The sequence below is a fragment of the Cnephaeus nilssonii genome, assembly GCF_951640355.1.
Source record: "Cnephaeus nilssonii genome assembly, chromosome: 13".
Taxonomy (NCBI): domain Eukaryota; kingdom Metazoa; phylum Chordata; class Mammalia; order Chiroptera; family Vespertilionidae; genus Cnephaeus; species Cnephaeus nilssonii.
In genome coordinates, this window is record NC_137084.1 from 14,832,802 (window position 1) to 14,850,116 (window position 17,315).

The 17,315-nt window shown below is 41.6% G+C and overlaps 1 protein-coding gene across 3 annotated transcripts in view; it reads left to right on the top strand.

Annotated features, from left to right (window-relative positions):
* The first annotated feature begins 9,921 nt into the window (after window positions 1–9,921).
* ALKBH3 (alkB homolog 3, alpha-ketoglutarate dependent dioxygenase) overlaps window positions 9,922–17,315 on the top strand; it is a 33,437-nt gene continuing 26,043 nt past the window's right edge. The window contains exons 1-6 of one of the 3 annotated variants that reach the window (XM_079788286.1): window positions 9,922–10,128; window positions 11,944–12,093; window positions 12,434–12,537; window positions 13,801–13,835; window positions 16,074–16,121; window positions 17,029–17,132. In XM_079788286.1, coding sequence (XP_079644412.1) covers window positions 12,015–12,093; window positions 12,434–12,537; window positions 13,801–13,835; window positions 16,074–16,121; window positions 17,029–17,132 — 370 coding nt within the window. In that variant the 5' untranslated portion in view covers window positions 9,922–10,128; window positions 11,944–12,014. Of the gene's footprint in view, window positions 10,129–10,889; window positions 11,012–11,037; window positions 11,606–11,943; window positions 12,094–12,433; window positions 12,538–13,800; window positions 13,836–16,073; window positions 16,122–17,028; window positions 17,133–17,315 lie in introns of those variants that run through there. The other 2 variants (XM_079788288.1, XM_079788287.1) reach the window with 2 other exon arrangements.

Genomic DNA, 17,315 nt, shown 5'->3' on the forward strand with positions numbered 1-17,315 from the left:
TTGCCTTTTTCTCTCTTTCATTTTGTTGACAGCACAATGACCTGGGCAATATTTCATTTGCCTTCACACGGTTGATTGGTTGATGGTTATCATGTGGTTATTGCTGGAAAGTTGGCAGAGAGGGGAGGGATTGGTTTACAAATATACAAAATATTTTTCCTTTTACCCCAGTTGGGAAATAGTTATATTCTGGCTAGGAAATCTCTTAGCAATCTCAAAACTTCTGAGCTATGGCTTTGACTTCTTCAACTTAGCAAATTTCCTCGTGTATTTGATACTCAAGGTTGAAGAGGATGAAATGAAAATCTATGTTTCCAGACACATGAAAGAAAAATTGTACTAAAAGAGAAACAAATATTCTCAAAACCTTCAACATGGTAAAGCATAAATTTGAGACTTATTCTCTATTGACTTGTCTGATATGTGCTGGGTAAGCTTTGAACCCAAAATGCACCGAGTGGGAGACAGTATTGGTTATTTATGTAGAGTAAGCTCTCCTCACAACATAGGAAGCAAATTTTAATTTATTGTTTTCTTGTTGCCCTTTCAATGGAATAGCGTGGGGGGAATTATCCTGCACACATAATGGTGTGTGCCGTTCTGACCTGTCCTTGTGTCAGTCCCACGTACACTGGGAATAAATAAGTGCTACAGGTGATGTTATTGGTCTCCTTTTCCTCAAATGTGGTCCTGCCCTAAAGAGATGAATTCTGATTTCTCATTTGATATTTATTGCATTGAAATATAATAGAACTGAACTTTATAAGAGTGAACATTAATCCCGATACCAATACATATGGTGCTGATTCAATGTGGAGGGAAAGATGTGTGATAATACCTTGTGAGAATGAAATGAGCTTAGTAGTACTATAATTCCCTTAGTCTGTTGACCTAAAAAATTACCTGAGATTTAGGTGGTCCTGGATTCTGCTACTTTGCTCTGTAGTTTTCCAGGGTCAAACAAAGTATTGAAGCCTTTTTTTATTGAATATGTTGGAAACTAAATTTTAAGAACTCACTACTTTGTGACATTCTAATATTTCTAGATTGGCATGTTTATGTCACTCATGCTGCAAAACACATACATATAGACAGACTTTAAATTCCCTGTGGAAATGTAGATGTTCTTTCTACTGAGATGTGGATGAAGACATCTAGAAGTGGAACACGTGTCTAACATGAACACATATTACTCTCCTTGAAAGTGTGTCATTGAAAAATAAGCAACCTGGGTCCTACAAAAGGTCATCCTGAAAGGATATAAGCAAGCTTGTCTTCCTTGTTACAAAAGCTTCCAGGTGTACCATTGTGTGTGTTGATGGGCGTGTCAGTCATGTGCCAGTGACTCTTCTGGATGCCCAAGAAACTGCAGCAAACACAGCTGAGCTGGGAGAGGGGGAGGGAGCAAAGGAGGGAAACAGATGATAAACAGAAAGAATAATATTAATGTAGCATGAGTGCCATGTGAAGCAGGGCTAGGAGGATGGGGAACTGGTGCGTGTCGGGGTGGGAGGCTTGTGATTATAAGGTACTCAGAGCAGGTTTCAGTGAGGGTAGCCTTTGAACAGTCTTGAGCAAGCCATTCAGTGACCTGAGGGAGGGGCATTTCAGGCAGACTAGCCTGTGCACAGAGCCCAAGGAGAGCATGCCTGGTATGTTCCAAGAAGGGCTAGGAGTATGCACATATTGAAGTACATATTAGGTGAGGTGTCTCCTGGAGATTTCAGAGCTCTTGCTTTAGTTTAATTATGACTTTCTAGAATTAAATCACCTTTACATTCTTGGTCATGTTTCACCATCTTTGCACACTGTGGAATGCAGTTTGCTGATATTTTATTTGGAATTTTTGCATCTATATTTTGGAAATTGTGTTTTTATATCAAGATTATAACTTCATTAAATGAGCTGGGAAGTGTTGCCTATTTTACTATTCTCTGGAAGATTCTGTAAAAGAGCGGAACAATCTTTTCCTTTAAAGTAAATAAGAACCATCTGGCCCTACTATTTATTCATGGGAAGATTTTTAATTACTGATTTACCTTAATGGTAATAAGGATACTCAGGGTTTCTACTTTTTGAGTCAATTTAGAAAACAAAAGTTTTTTCTAAGCATTTAGTTATTTCTTCCCAAATTTATTAGCATAAAGTAACTCAAGAAATATTCTTAGTTTTTAAACTTCTGCTGGATATGTACTTATATTTCCTTTTCTAGTATTGTTTATGCTTCTTTCTTTTCCTTACCATTTTGTCAGAAGTTTGTCTATTAGTTGTTGTTTTTTAAATACATAAATTTTATTGACTTCAGAGAGGAAGGGAGAGGGAAAGATAGAAACATCAATGATGAGAGGGAATCATCGATTGTCTGCCTCCTACATGTCCCCTACTGGGGATTGAGCCCACAACCTGCGCATGTGCTCTGACTGGGAATTGAACCGAAATCCAACCATGATCTCCTGGATCACAGGTCGATGCTCAAACACTGAGCCACACTGGCTGGGCTATTTATTAAGTTTTTTTTTAAGAACCAACTTTTGGCTCTATTGATCCCCTCTGCTCTTTTTATGTCTTGCTTTCTGGGGGTTTATTCTGTTATTATTCATAATTTGGGCATGTAATTCATTCATGTTCAATTTCCCCCTCCCCCGGTTATTTACATTAATGTTTAAGGCTCTAAATTTATTTGGTGATCTTTTGCTATATCCCACAATTGTGTGTGTGTGTGTGTGTGTGTGTGTGTGCGCGCACAAACAAGCACATACACACATTCTTTTTCAGGGCTAATATTTAAAAGTTTACCTTATGATTTCCTTGAACTATGAATTATTTAGAAATGGTTTTTAAAAGCACAAATTTAAATTTTACAAATGCATTTTTTTAAACAAAATTTGTACTGGTGTTGCCATTAATAAGTTTACACTGTGTGCATTCTGATGTGATGGACTGAAGATACATCATTTATGTGGTATTCCTGCCACAATATATAACCTGAACCTAACCAAGACGAAATATCAGAAAAAACTGAGGGATATTTCACAGAATAACCAGCCTATACTTATGAAACATTTCATATTAAAGAAGACTAAAGAAATCTGAAAAGTAAATGTAATACATGATCTTGGGTTGGGGTCCAGATGGAGAAAACAAGTTTTTGTTTTTTTGCTATACAAGACATTTTTGATACAATTTGTGAAATTGACTAAGATCTGTAAATTAAATAATAGCATTGTATCAATGTTAATTTTTGGAGTTTGACCATTGTACTTAGTACTTAAGAAAAAGTCCTCGATTTTTAGGAAATGCAAAGTAGAGTATTTACACTTGCAACTATATGCAAATTAATCTCAAAAGGTTAGAAAAAAATTACATACATAGAAAATGATAAAGCAAAGTGTGACAAATAATATTTGGAGAATCTAAGTGAAGGGTATATGGCAATTCTTTGTACTGTTTTTGCAAATGTCCTATAAATGTGTTAAATTACTTCAAAATAAAAGTTAAAAATATTGATCTCTAAACAATTGCATTGTGGTCAAAGAACATGTGAGTATGATATAACCTGAACAAGTTATCTTTCTTTGCCTCAGTTTTTGCCACCTGAAAAAAGAATACCAAGAGCACCTATCTCAAGAGTTCTGAGCAGAAATTGATATTTTTAAAGTGCTCAGAATCCAGCTTGAAATTAAGAAAAAATATATAAATGTTGTAGAAGGTTAATTATGGCCCCCAAAGATATCAGGTCCTAATCCCTGTACCTTGTAAATGTCACCTTATATTTTAAAAAGGATGTTTGCAGATGTGAATAATTTAGGAAATGAGATTATCTTAGTTTATCCATATGGCCCTAAATACAATCACAAGTATCCTTAATAAGAGACAAGCAGAGAAGTATTACATGCAGAAGTTAAGGCAATGTGACTAGGGAGGCAGAAACTGGAATGATGTGGCCACAAGCTAGGGAATGCCATCAGCCACCAGAAGCTGGAAGAGACAAAACGGATTCTCTCCAGAGGTTCTGGAGGATGCCAGTCCCGCCAGCACCTTGGTATTGGCCTAGAAACTGATTTTGGATCTCTAGCCTCCAGAATTGTGAGAGGATAGTCTTGCTTTAAGTGTCTGAGTTTGTGGTAATGTTATAGTAGCTTAGGAAAAGAATACATAGAATACATATGTAAATGTTTTATTACTCCCTATTTTTAGAAATTTTATGAGACTTTATGGCTAGGTATAGACAAAATTCTAAGTGTACCATATGTGCTTAGAAAATATTTCTGTTAGAGGCTCAGTGCATGAAATTCCTGAAATGGGGGGAGGGGTTCCCCTCAGCCCAGCCTGCGCCCTTGTGCAGTCCGGGACCCCTCGGGGGATGTCCACCTGCTGGCTTTAGGCCCAATCCCCTTGGCCTAATTTCCTGATTTCTATGTTTTTGTGGACTAGGATTTTGTCTTTAAACCCCATAAATTCAGTGTTTTCATAATTATTTTATAGAATCATGCTGGTTTAAAATATACTATATATTTATCAATTTGTTTACATTCCTCTCTTGCATGTCAGATCTTCCTTCTGTTGCATGTCATAGTTTAATTGGAACCATTACTTTTTCTCTGTTGGTGCTATATTGAATGAGTAAAGATGTGATTTAGAATTGATGGCATATTAAGGTTAATAAAATACCTCATCATTCATTGACTTCTGGCTTCCGTGGTTGGTGTTCAGAAGTCAGTGTCAGTATGGCATTCTTTCATAGGTGAAATAACTCTGGCCACATTGGCATTCTTTCATAGGTGAAATAACTCTGGCCTTGGTATCATGACAGTGTATTTAAGTGCGGAATTTAAAAAATGTATCCTACTTGGTTTATACCATGCTTTCTGTATGTAAGAAGTCATGTCTTTGGTCTTTTCTGAAAAAATTCTCATTGTCTTCGAGTCTAGTTATAAATGTCCTATCTTGATTCTGTCTCATAACCTTTCTCACATTTTCCACCTCTCGTTTCCCAAGCTGCATATTGTGCGATTTGTTTACATATATATTCTAGTTCCTTAATTCTTTCTTCATATGTTTTTATCTTCTGTTAAGGCAAGTCACTGCTATTTTTTTAAAATATATTTTATTGATTTTTCACAGGAAGAGAGAGGGATAGAGAATTAGAAACATCGATCAGCTGCCTCTTGCACAACCCCTACTGGGGATGTGCCCGCAACCAAGGTACATGCCCTTGACCGGAATCGAACCCGGGACCCTTCAGTCCGCAGGCCGACGCTCTATCCACTGAGCCAAACTGGTTTCAGCGAGTCACTGCTATTTTTATTTTTCATTTTTACATGTTTTAGTTCAGCGGTCGCCAACCGGTGGTCCGCGGACCACTGGTGGTCCGTGAGGTCCGAAAGGTTGGCAACTGCTGTTTTAGTTGGTTCTTGTTCAAATCTGCGTGGTTATTCTTGATAGTTTCATAATGCTTGCTCATTTTCCAAATTTAGTCTTAAAATTTTATGCAAATATTTCACACATTGGCATTTTATATTCCATATCTGGTGATTCTTATAATCTGAAATTCTTAGGAGTCTAAATCTATTGGTTGTATTTCTCCAGACTCTCATTCAAAGTGGTTTATTTTCTTTTGTGGTGGTACTATTATTTTGAAATCCTATTTGATTGATTTTAATCAGGAGAGAGTCCTGAGGGCTAAATTGGGATGTTCCTCTTCAGAGATAAATTTTTTGTTTCTGTCTGTTGGCAGCCTGGGAACTCTACCAACCCGGCACTACTCTCACTCCACTGGAGGTACCTGACTCCATGCAGGAGTCCCAGGCTTAGTTCTCACACCTTGTAATGATTCCGAGTCACTCTCCTGCTCCAAATGCAGGTTCTGTGTTTCCCCCAAGGAGCAACCACTGAGTTCTTATTTTCTTACTGCTAACTGCTTCTAGCTCTGATTTCATTTTCTTACACTTTTTTCACCCCTTTGGTTTGGTTTGTTATCTTGCCCTTGGAGATATTACTTATTTTTTGTGACTCTAGCCTTGCATTAGAGTTTGGGTACTTGTGTTACATTTCTTCTAGGTAGGAATTCAGTATCATGTAAGCTAATAGATATATGATAGAACAACAAAGGGAAAATTTTTAATTTCTGCAGAGAACAGAGGAGCCAACTTCAAGCTAGCATTCATGGGGACTTTGTGGCCACTCTTTATGTTTGTTCTAATTTAGCCAGAATTGAGTTGTATTATTCAGCCGTACTGCTAGGAGCCTCCATTGAGTTTTCCATCTTTTTTCTCTCTGTTTGGATATTTTCATTAATTGTCCTTTTTAATAGACTGTATATTTAACTTTTGTTTTAGATTTACAGGAAAATCTGGCAGAAAGTACAGAGAATGCCTATATTCCATACTGTATTATATTGCTACCAACGCTTCACTTCTGAAGTCATTGGAAAAAACCACACCAGTTATGTGGTCCCAGGAGATGGCTCCATATATCATTCCAGGAATAGTCCTGTCTTTCCCAATTAGCTTTCACTCTGACATGCATTTGCAGTGGGATGATGGCATCATGTAGCATCATAGTTCAGTTTATCCCTTTGTAAATGGAGGCTAATATACATCTACATCATAAGGTCGTTCTGAAAATCAGATCAGCATGTAAGTAATTAGAACAGCATTTGGCAAGCAAGATACTCTCAATAAATGTTAAGTAGCATTTGTATTGGCTATTTTTTATAATGAAGAATGCGTAGATAAACGTTGCCTGCTCTTTTTCAGGGTAATATAACTATCAGAATACCTTTGGGCCTTCTGAATGCCAAATATTTTAGAGCCTTGGCATAATTCTGTTCGCCATAAAGCCTTCGTTGATGACTGTAACCTCTAGTGATCTCTCCCATCCCAGATTTTTGTCTGCTATCCACAATTCCACATCCAAGTATGTTGTTCTTTAATTGTGCCTCACATGGTTTACACTGCGGTTTCTGGAAGACTTTATCTCTGGCAGCATCTGCAATCGTGCTGGGCAAGGAGCAGGAGGAGTTCTGAGTGGAGTCTGGGAAGCATCCCCTCTCTCTCTGAGTTGTTTAAAATTGGCCAAGTCTTGAAAGCCTCCACACAAACACGCTGCAGAGTTGGCAGGTTCCTGTCCCACCCTCCTTCCTCATGCTGGGAACCGCTGAGCCTGGGGCCGTGAGACACGGGCTGGGAATTTCCCTCTGCAACACCTTCGCTGAGAGCTATTAGCTTGATGTGCCATTATTTTCCTTGGATTGGATTTTCTCAGGAATTCAGCAGCAGGCGCTCCACAAGTGGCACATGATTCAAACAGGGAACACTGGGCAAGAGTCTGCTGTGAAAATAGGCAACTGAAAGTAGGCTGCAGGGTGTGACTCGCCCAGAGTCATTTCTAAGAGCTACCAACACGTAAAATATTGATCAGTTTTGCCATCTAGGGGACAAGATAACTGTTGAGTGGAAAAGGGATCACCTGGAGAAGGCAGGCAGCCGGAAAAGGCAGAACTCTTGAATGTTCTTGCAAATTGAAACCAGGCACTGTTAAAAATGCCAGATGCTGGGTTCTGCCCCACACCTGCTGACTCAGAATCTTGATGGGGCCTGGAATCTTCCGTTTTTATACGCATTCCCCCAGTGACTCTGCAGATGGTCTTCCAACCATGTGCTGAGAAACACTGGTTTCGGAGGAGAGGCCAGGCAACTGGGCCAGCAAAACCTACTGGGACTTCAGGAGGGAGGTCTCAGCTAAAGAAACCCGAGAGTGGCACTAGAACAAAGGGCCCAAATCAGAGGCAAACCAGTTACTTACAGTTTAAGGCCGACCCTGGGGCAGTCCCTTGCTAGCCCTGATATCATGATCATACTGTAACAGTCAGGACTCAAACAGACAGAAACTATATAGTAATTCAAACAGGAATAAAATAACGAATTACTCACCATAATAAAAAATTACCTACAGGGGAAAAGGAAAACTCTAAAAATACCAACATAGTAGATAGAGAGAGCAGCCACTAAAAAGTACCTCTAGGTTGGTCTACCTCTAGGTCAAGGCAGAATACAAAGGAATGCACAAAGCCGGAAGCACTGTCGCCTGCCAGGAAGCACAGACTTATGCTGTATTTTTCAAGTCATCTGCTCCAGGTGAGGGTTTCACAGGGTTTTTCAAGTGTCCCCAGATAAAGAAGGGCAAGCTACTTCCACTGCCAAAGGAGGCACAGGGTGACTTGGGTGTTCAAAATCGTCACTTTCATCCGGGCCCAAGCAGAAGTGCTTATTTCAAGTTTGGGGATCCCATGCCTTCCCAACAATGCCTTAGCCTCACAAGAGAAACTTAACAAGGCTATAAATTCAACTAACACTGAACTTCAGCCCACAGAGAGTTGCCAAACACGGCTAGCCACCATGCATTGAAAAGCCAGCTGAGACCTCACACTGGAATCAGGAAGAGCCCTTTCCTCCTCTCCTAGTATGTCCCTCCAGCACCCTCTACTGATGAAACTGAACACCCGGCCAGATGGAAAAGGAGACATGTCCCAGTACTGCTACTGCGAGCAGGTCAGTGAAGGATGGATTTGGACCTGAGAATCAGTAAGAACTGGCAATGCACCTCATTTTCATCCCTTCTCCATGGTCTCCACCACCACCACCACCCCTAATAGAAACAAATCCTGCAAACAGAAATGGGGCAACCCAGGATGCCAAACTGCATCAAGATCGTCTTTTTAACAGTATACACTCACATGTATCTAGAATGATCAACCGTTTGCCCAGGACTGCCCTGGCTTTAGCACTTACAAAGCCCTGCATCCTGAGAAACCCCCAGTCCCAGATAAACTAGAACAATTTGTTACCCTACATGTGTCCAAAAGGTTTCCAAATGTTCTATGTATCAGAAACACCTTGGGCACTTGGTAAAAATACAAGTGATTCTGTTAAAGATGCAGTTATTTTAGATGCAAGCGGGCTATGTATTGATTTTTGAGAAGTGTTCTACTTGGAGAACACTACTTCTAGGGACTCCTCAATGCAGACTTCTTTGTTTCTGTTCCAAAAGCATTAACCATCAAGAAAGAAAGAAATTACATCCTTTGGAAGATACAGCCAGGGTTCCTGAGCCAGAAGCAGACACTGACAAATTACTAGTTGATGGGCGTGTGGTATAAAAAATTGCAGTCCGACCATACATACCACTTTCCCCTCCTTTCAGTTCCAGGCTAAATTGTTTCTCCTTCAATGTTACAAGTGATAACAAAGAATAGTGGATGCTGTGAAAATTAGATAGTAGCAACAACATAGCTACACTGATAGGGTATACTGAACGTCCTGCAGTATGAGGCTTATTCTAAAGACTTTTACAGTGACTACGCTTTGGTAGATCTTAAAGAATAACTTGCCCTGGCCGGTGTGGCTCCGCTGGTGGGAGCGTCCTCCTGTGAACCGGAAGGATATCGGTTGGATTCCCAGTCAGGGCACACGCCTAGGTTTCCGGTTCCATCCCTGGTCTGGACGCACAGGAGGCGGTGGGAGAATCCTTGATCCGCTGCCTCCTGCACGCCCCCCACTGGAGATGGAGCCCGCAACCCCCGCATGTTTCCTAGTCGGAATCAAGCCTGGCTCATAGATCGATGCTCAACCACTGAGCAACGCGGGCTGGGCAAAATTCAGATCCTTTTACTGAGCACCTGGTTCCCCAACTCCCTCGCCTTTCCACTAGCTGGGCGGAAAAAGAGGCTTGGACGTCTCCAATAGGCGGAGCTGGGGAGGTGACATCCAGAGGGGCCTTGGCCTCGGAAACACGTCCTCATGCCTACCTTCGCCATATCCGGGCACCTCGCGGGGATCCATCTAACCCTCCAACCCCGTGTTCCCCTCCAACCCGGCCCTCCCTTCGGCACCTTCAGACACGCGGCCCTTCGGGAGCGAGGAACGCAGAGCAGCCCGGACGCCAGGTGCTGGCGCCGGAAGCGGCGGCGGCGCTTGACGTAAGCGGAAGTGCCTGACGCCACGGCCTCTGATTGGGAGTTGCTGGAGTCGGTGCTGCACTCTTAAGGTTCCCCGGGCTGCCGGCGGCGAAGCAGGTCCGGGGCTGAGGGTTACTTCCAGGGCGGAGCGCGCCCGGCTCCGCCGGCAGGTGCGGCCTGTGGGTTCACCGGTGGGCGCTCGGGCTGGTGGGGCGGGGGCCGCCTCTGAGGTCCTTTCCCAGGCGGCCTCCGCGACCTCACCCGAGCCTCCTGGAAGAGAAGGGTCTGCTAGAGAAAGTTGCTAACCCTTGTTGAGGGCCAGGCTTTCCCCCGCGAAGACCGTTTAAACTGCATTTCAGTCGTGAGGGAGGGGAAACTGTTCACAGAGGAAACTGGGGCCCCAAAAGGTGAAATCATTCGCCCCAGGTTATGCCGCTGGGAAGTGGCAGATCTGGAGTCAAAGCGAGTCCTGGCCGACGCCGTAGCCCTTTGCCCAGCTGCGGGGCTCGCCAGCTTGATCTGGGATAGGAATCCCGGGGTGGGGGGTGGGGTGAATTAACAGTTTCTGCGGCGTCGTCAATTCGCTAGGTCTGCAAGGGGCTCTGGAACCTGTATTTTCAACATCTGTCCCCTGACATGTAATAGCATATTGCTGCCCCGTGAGCCGAGCAAGAACTATAGTTAATCGTCGTGTTAAGCTTTTAAGGCCTCAATTGAGAGAAAATGTCAAACGAGGGCTTCCTCTACACGTCGTGTGGGACTGGAGAGTTGGTATTTTGGGGCAGATGACAGCCCCTATCATCTCCCCACTTGTGAGAAGGATTACATATTTGTTACCTGGGGAATTTGTTAAACATTCGGATTTCTGGGCGCCCATCCCAGCTGTCCTGAATCAGAAGGTGTGTGGGGGGGTGGGTCCTGGTAATCGGTAGGTTAAACAGGCTATGAAATAAGCTTGTTACCTTGGAGAACCTGCGATGAGAAGCTTTTTTTGATAGGCTTATAAAGAAATGGATCATAGTTTCAAAACATGCCTAAACCTCCCTGGTTCTGGTAGGTCAGCATGCTCCTGTATATGCTGTGAACTAAAACTTTATTGGTGAAAATGTCAAAGTAATATGACGTTACTGACCATTATGAGGTGGATTCTTCAATTAGCTGAGGACTGGAACAATAAAATTTGAATAGTAATATATCTGCTATTGACTTCTTGAGTGACGTTAGTGAGGCACTTAACCTTGTGGTCCTCATACATGTCTCCTACAATGCTTATTACACTTGTATCCATCCTGCATCAAATCTTCTAACAGGCCACTGATTTTTTTAAAAATGGTTTTTGATTTTTAGAGAGACAGGAAGGGAGAAAGAGAAAGAGAAACATCGATGTGAGAGAGAAACATCAATCAGTTGCCACCCATATGTGCCCTGACTGGGGATTGAACTTGCAACCTAGGTATGTGCCCGACTGAGAATCAAACCTGCAACCTTTTGGTGTAGGGGATGATGCTCCAACCAACTGAGACATCTGGCCAGGGCAAGGCCATGGATGTTTTTAACAAGCTTCGAGGGAAGTTTGATGCCACCAGTGATAATAGGATATGGAAATGTCTTCGGAAACTGAGCCCTAGCCTATTTCTCAGTTTCCAGGTAGGTGGAGTATTAGTTTCCTTAAGTTCTGCTCTGGGGACTAATAAGAGTAATGTAGTTTATAATCCTGGCGTAGAATTTCTTAACGTGCACTTTCTTGTGAATGACGTGAAGGTACTATAATAAGATTGCAAAAGGTAAACCTTAACACCAGCAGCCTTAAGTGATTTAGTAGACACCTTGCTTGAGATGTTGTGATGACAGAAGTTGATTTTATATAGAACCTCTTATTGCTGTTGAGCAGTCTCTTCAGCCTGGAAGGATTATAGTTACCCATTAGTAGTAGAAGTTCTCACAACCCCTATTAAAAGCATGTGTGTGTGTTTTTTAAAAAACAGGTTACCATTGTGCGGTTCATATCAGCAATGAAATCTTCTGAAAGCTAAGAGCAGAAGCCTTTTTGGTCAACATGGAGGACAAAAGACGGCGAGCCCGCGTGCAGGGAGCCTGGGCTGGCTCAGCCAAGAGCCAGGCCGTGGCTCAGCCAGGCAAGAACCAGTGGGGATCCTGTGCATGTGAATGTGGACAACTGTCATCCTCTTTCCTTCATATCCCTCTGGTTTATAATGGACTCCCATTTCGATGTTAAAGAATTATTTAAAATGTGGCTGGTATTTTCTCTGAATTTGTTGACGGTGAGCTAAGGGTTGATCTGTAGTGTTTCTCCCATTTAGTCTTTACACTCAGACTTTCAGTGCGTGTGTTGAGGTCTTCAGTAGATGTTACTAATTAATTTGTAGAGGTCATAGAGGTCACCTCTAAGTGGATTTCATTGGTCCTTGCTCAGTAGGAAGTGATGAGAGCAGATTTTTCTCTCTCTTGCTTCAGCTACCACTGCTAAGAGCCATCTCCACCAGAGCCCTGGTCAGACCTGGACGAACAAGGAGCATCATCTGTCAGACAAACAGTTTGTATTCAAAGAACCCCAGCAGGTAAATTCTTGTTTTTCCTTCAACAGTAACAGATTGTTTATAAGTTATATTCACATTGTAGACACTCAAATAAGTAGTGACTGAATAAATTCACTAATAAAAGGAGAATTAAAGGACTGTAATAATAATGAAATGTAGAATATCAATTCCTTAGTATGTCTGAGAATTCTTTGTAGTCTTCCCCCAAATTATGGGCATGTATAATTCCCCCCCCCCCCCTTTTTTTGGCATAGAGGCTGTACATGATTAGAGGTTAGAGGTAACAACATGACTAGAGCTTTCATTGGTTAAAGTCTAACAGTCCTAAAACCACGCTGTCTTCAGTGCTAGTGCAGCAAATGTCTCTGGAATTGGATTGAAATTTCAGCAACTACAATGCTTGATATTTTAGCTTTTTTTCATGGGGAAAAATGTAAGAAACAGTGAAGATTCACTGTTTTTAATAATAAGAGAGAAAGCTAAATATCAGGCATCATGCTATAGCAGTGGTTTTCAACCTTTTTCATCTGATGGCACACGTAAACTAATTACTAAAATTCTTTAGCACACCAAAAAGTATATTTTTGCTGATCTGACATTTAAAAAGGTATAATTTTGATTGGCTTACCAAAAAGAAAGTTTTTATCCATCCTTTTTTCTCCAATGTGACTTTTTAAAGAATCAGGTGCCTATACTTGTATATAAGGAGTTCTGGTACCAAGAATTAACCAATCAGACGCCACCTGATTATGTGACATAACCAATGAGATGCAACCCTATCATATGACCTATATATTTATGGTTCAGACAGGGCATTCACACCGGATAGCTGTTGTTGTGTTGGCTGTTGTCATTTTCTTATTTGACAATCTATGAGAAAAGAGGTCAGTGCCCCTGACTAAAGAGTCAGGTATTGCGTGTTTTAAAAATTCTTGTGGCACAGCGATCGAAAATTGCTGTGTTCTAGTAATGATTTCATAAATGATTTAAACTCCTTACTTTATAGAATATCTTCTGTTTTAAAAAACCTCCTGGAAAGGTTTTCCTAATGCTGGCTGTTAGGAAAAGGGATCATTTCCAATTGCATCGTCTTTTAACGCTCACTAGTAACGAAGAAGAGCAGAAACAAGAGTTCCTGGTGGAATAGTAAGAGCTTGGAATAAAAAAGGATAGTTTTGAACCTGATTTATTTTGACTAGAATGAAAGGATATGGTAATCCTGCAAGTCAGCCTCGCTGAGCGTGAGGAGCCATTCCACAGTAAGATCTGCCTGTTTCCTTGCAGGTGGTGCGCACAGCCCCCGAGCCGCGAGTGATTGAGTAAGTAATTTGCTGCCTTCCTCTGACTATTGCCCGCACTGAAATGGAGAGCCCAGGATTGGTCCCCCTCCCTGGTTTTTCCATCTGGAAGAGATAACAGCTCAGTTAGTGTCTTAATTTTAGGCTGGGATATTCCTATCTCAGATGTCTGTAAGCTGGGCCTTTTGAGAAGCCTTTCTGAATTCACTGATGGTGTGGAAAATGCAACAAGATAGTCTGCGTTAAATTCTGCCTGGTGTAGATTTCCTGACCCTACTTCACTAATATGTCTGCAGAGAGTGAGCAAAATATCTCCTAGGTTAAGACGGGGTGGGGAGGAGCGTTTTTCCTGAGTCATTGAAGCATGGCTCTTTGAGAAGCCTTTAGGTACCATTTTACTAGCAATGCTTATGAAAGCTGCTGGAAATCTAGATAACCCTACGGTCTATTTCTTAAAACCACATAATTGTTTCAGAGCAAGTGAATGATAGTAAACATTCCATTCCTCATATTAATGTGTCTAAAATGTTCTTTTCAAAAATTGTTAAAGATGCTCTGACTCCTCTTTTCCTGCTTTTCAATTTCCACCTGATGTACATAAATTGTCAGTCTAAAGCATCCTTTTATTTTAGCAGGTTAGCATTATGCTTATGTTATTGCTCATGAGCAGTCTGTTAAGCTGTTTGGCTGTTAAAGGTTGACTTGTATATCTTAGAACTATTTTAAACTAACACAAATGTCATCATACTTTCAGAAAGGGTATGTTTTTTGTGGCCTTGCCACTAGTTAGCTATGTAACTAGTCCTTAGTTAAGCTATTGTCATCTCTCTGGGCTTTAGTCTTCTTGTCTGTAATATTAAGTGTTTTGACTACTTAATCCCTTAAGGCCCAGTCTAGTAGCTCTGACAGTCTTTGATTGTTTTACAAATATCAGTGTGATATTGTCTCCATTGGTGATAAAGAGAATAAATAAAATCAGGAAACCTGTTACAAAATGGGCAATTGTGAGTTTGCAAGTCAGGAGCAAAGTGGCAGAACTGATTCCTATTTAACCCTAGGGTTTGTTAATTTTGGTTATCTAAAGTGAGCTGTGCTAGATTTTTTTTAATAGCCAGAAGTGTGGCTCACATTTGAAGTGAGCCAGCTTCTAATTGTGGCCCAAAATATATCACATAGCAACATTGTATTCACACTCTGGGAATTTACACACACATTTAGAAATGTGATCAATACTGTATGTGTAACAGTAGTTCTGCTACATTTTGGTTCAGAGTGGCTCACACATCTACCTAAGAGCCTGCTCAGAGATTGTGAGCTACTCACTCACATGGCAGAGGGGTGTGTGAAAACTGTCCCTTTGTATTATCCTCAGTAACATATCTCCTTCTGAGAAGGAACTGGCACAGTTATTTGGATAGAGGCACCTATCCAGTCGGGAACACTTCTCTTATGTGGACCTCGCCACCCTGCACATATGCAACAGTTTTGTGCTGTTGCAAGCTTGATTAAATTCAGTTAGCTTTTATTGCTTAACTACTATGTGCTAGGTGCGGGAAACAGTAATAACCCATTTCTTGCCCCTCAGTAGCCCACAGTCTAGTAAATGAAATGGACATGTGACCAGGTACATTGTAATCCTGTGTATCATGAAACAGTAGATTTGTATGTAAGGTCTTATGGTAGCACAGAGGACGAGATGTTAACATTTGGGTGGATTAAAGGTCAGGAAGGTGATGCTGAGCTGAAACGTGGTGGTGTAGTCAGGAGAGTCCAGGCGGTAAAGTTGGTGGAGCTCTCAGGAGGCGGAGCCAGGTCACAGGGACGTTAAATGCAATGCTGACAAGTTGCTGGGAAGCCTTGAAGGACTTTAATCAGAGGAGGAACCTCCTTAGACATGTATCTGAAAGCAACAGATGCACAGAGCCCTTGCTACCTGTTAGATGCATCCCTTTTCCAGAGTTTCCAAAGGGGCGCTGTATTTGGCACTATTTCGGCCTAAATTATGGGTGAATAGAAAGGGGTAGGATCAGAGTTTATGTTATTACAGTCTTCATTTCGTGGTCTGACCTTGTCAGGCTCTGTTCCCAGTGCCATTAATGATGTGCCATCTCGCCCCTTATCTCAGTGGTCGAAGAAGGTGGGGCTGTTCTTGCCCTCATTGTTGAATGACTTTGGTGAGCCAGGACTTTGAGAATCCAAAGGACAGCCCTTCCACTGGATACTAACAGGTCTGTGTTCTTTGTTTCTTTGTTTCTTTAGCAAAGAGGGTGTATATGAAATCAGCCGGTCACCCACAGGCATATCTAGGTAAGTGATGTTAATCAATGCATGAGTGTACTAATTGTCACTATGAAATAATGAGGTATTTAAGGCAAAATATATCAGAACTTTACATATCTAAATTAATTGCTTAGAAGAAGTCTCTGTAATTACTCAGTGGCACTGCCATTATTATAACCCTTTCTGGAACCTCCCTTTTAAAGCAAGTTTAACAGTCACACAAGGAAACCAGTTGCATTATTTTGGTCACATTTCATTGTTAACCAGGTATGGCTTAAGGTGAGCTTTGGCTCTTTCAGAATATCAAATGCATCTTCAAAGAGTAAAAAAGTTCAAGAGAATGTTCCAGGGGCTTTCAGAACACTTCTTAAGAAGGATCTCCAAAATGATTTGAACTGACTTAGCAGTGTTGAAATAAGTGGATATTCAGTGAGAGAAAGAACCATCATTTGGATATTTTAATTTTAATGTCATCATAAATTATTGTTTCCCCTACAATTGGCGTAGTATCAGAAGACTACCAATTGTTAAAATGACACAGGGCCAGGCTTACTTTACTTTTCACAGCAACCCTCTGAGGTGGATATGAACTTCATGTTACAGGTTACAAAAACCAAGGTTCAGAGGTTGAATAACTTGCCCAAGGTCTCACAGCTAAGCAGTGCTGCAGCAAATTTGAACCATGCCTATAAGAGCCCTTATGAATCCCTTTATCCTTCATGCTTTTATTTGTCTTACACAAAAATTTATTTTGCTTAATCCGAGCATCGTGACCTGGGTGATGTTGGGCTCTGCTTGCTATGGGAGGTGTGGTGAGATGATTTCATCTCCCCATGAAAGGAGGCATCATCCAGCTTAGTTCACTCTGCTAACAGAGTCTGCAGCCCATCTTTTCTGTGTAGTTTAAGTTACTAATGGTTCTTTCTGCTTCAAGGGTGCGTTTGTATCCTGGCTTTGTTGACTTGAGAGAAGCCGACTGGATGTTGGAGCAGCTTTGTCAGGAAGTTCCCTGGGAACAGAGGACCGGCATCAGAGAGGGTAAGTGGATCTCTGAGATCGCAGCTGTTGCCGCCTGCCTCGCTTTCTGGAGTGTTTCCAACACTGTTGCCTCTTTTCACCACAGCTATCTTAATAGAGATTCGAAGTCTACCAGGCCTCAAGGATGCGTAGAAATTAGCCAGTCAGAGAAAGGGGACAGAGAAGTAACAGGAGGGACTCAGA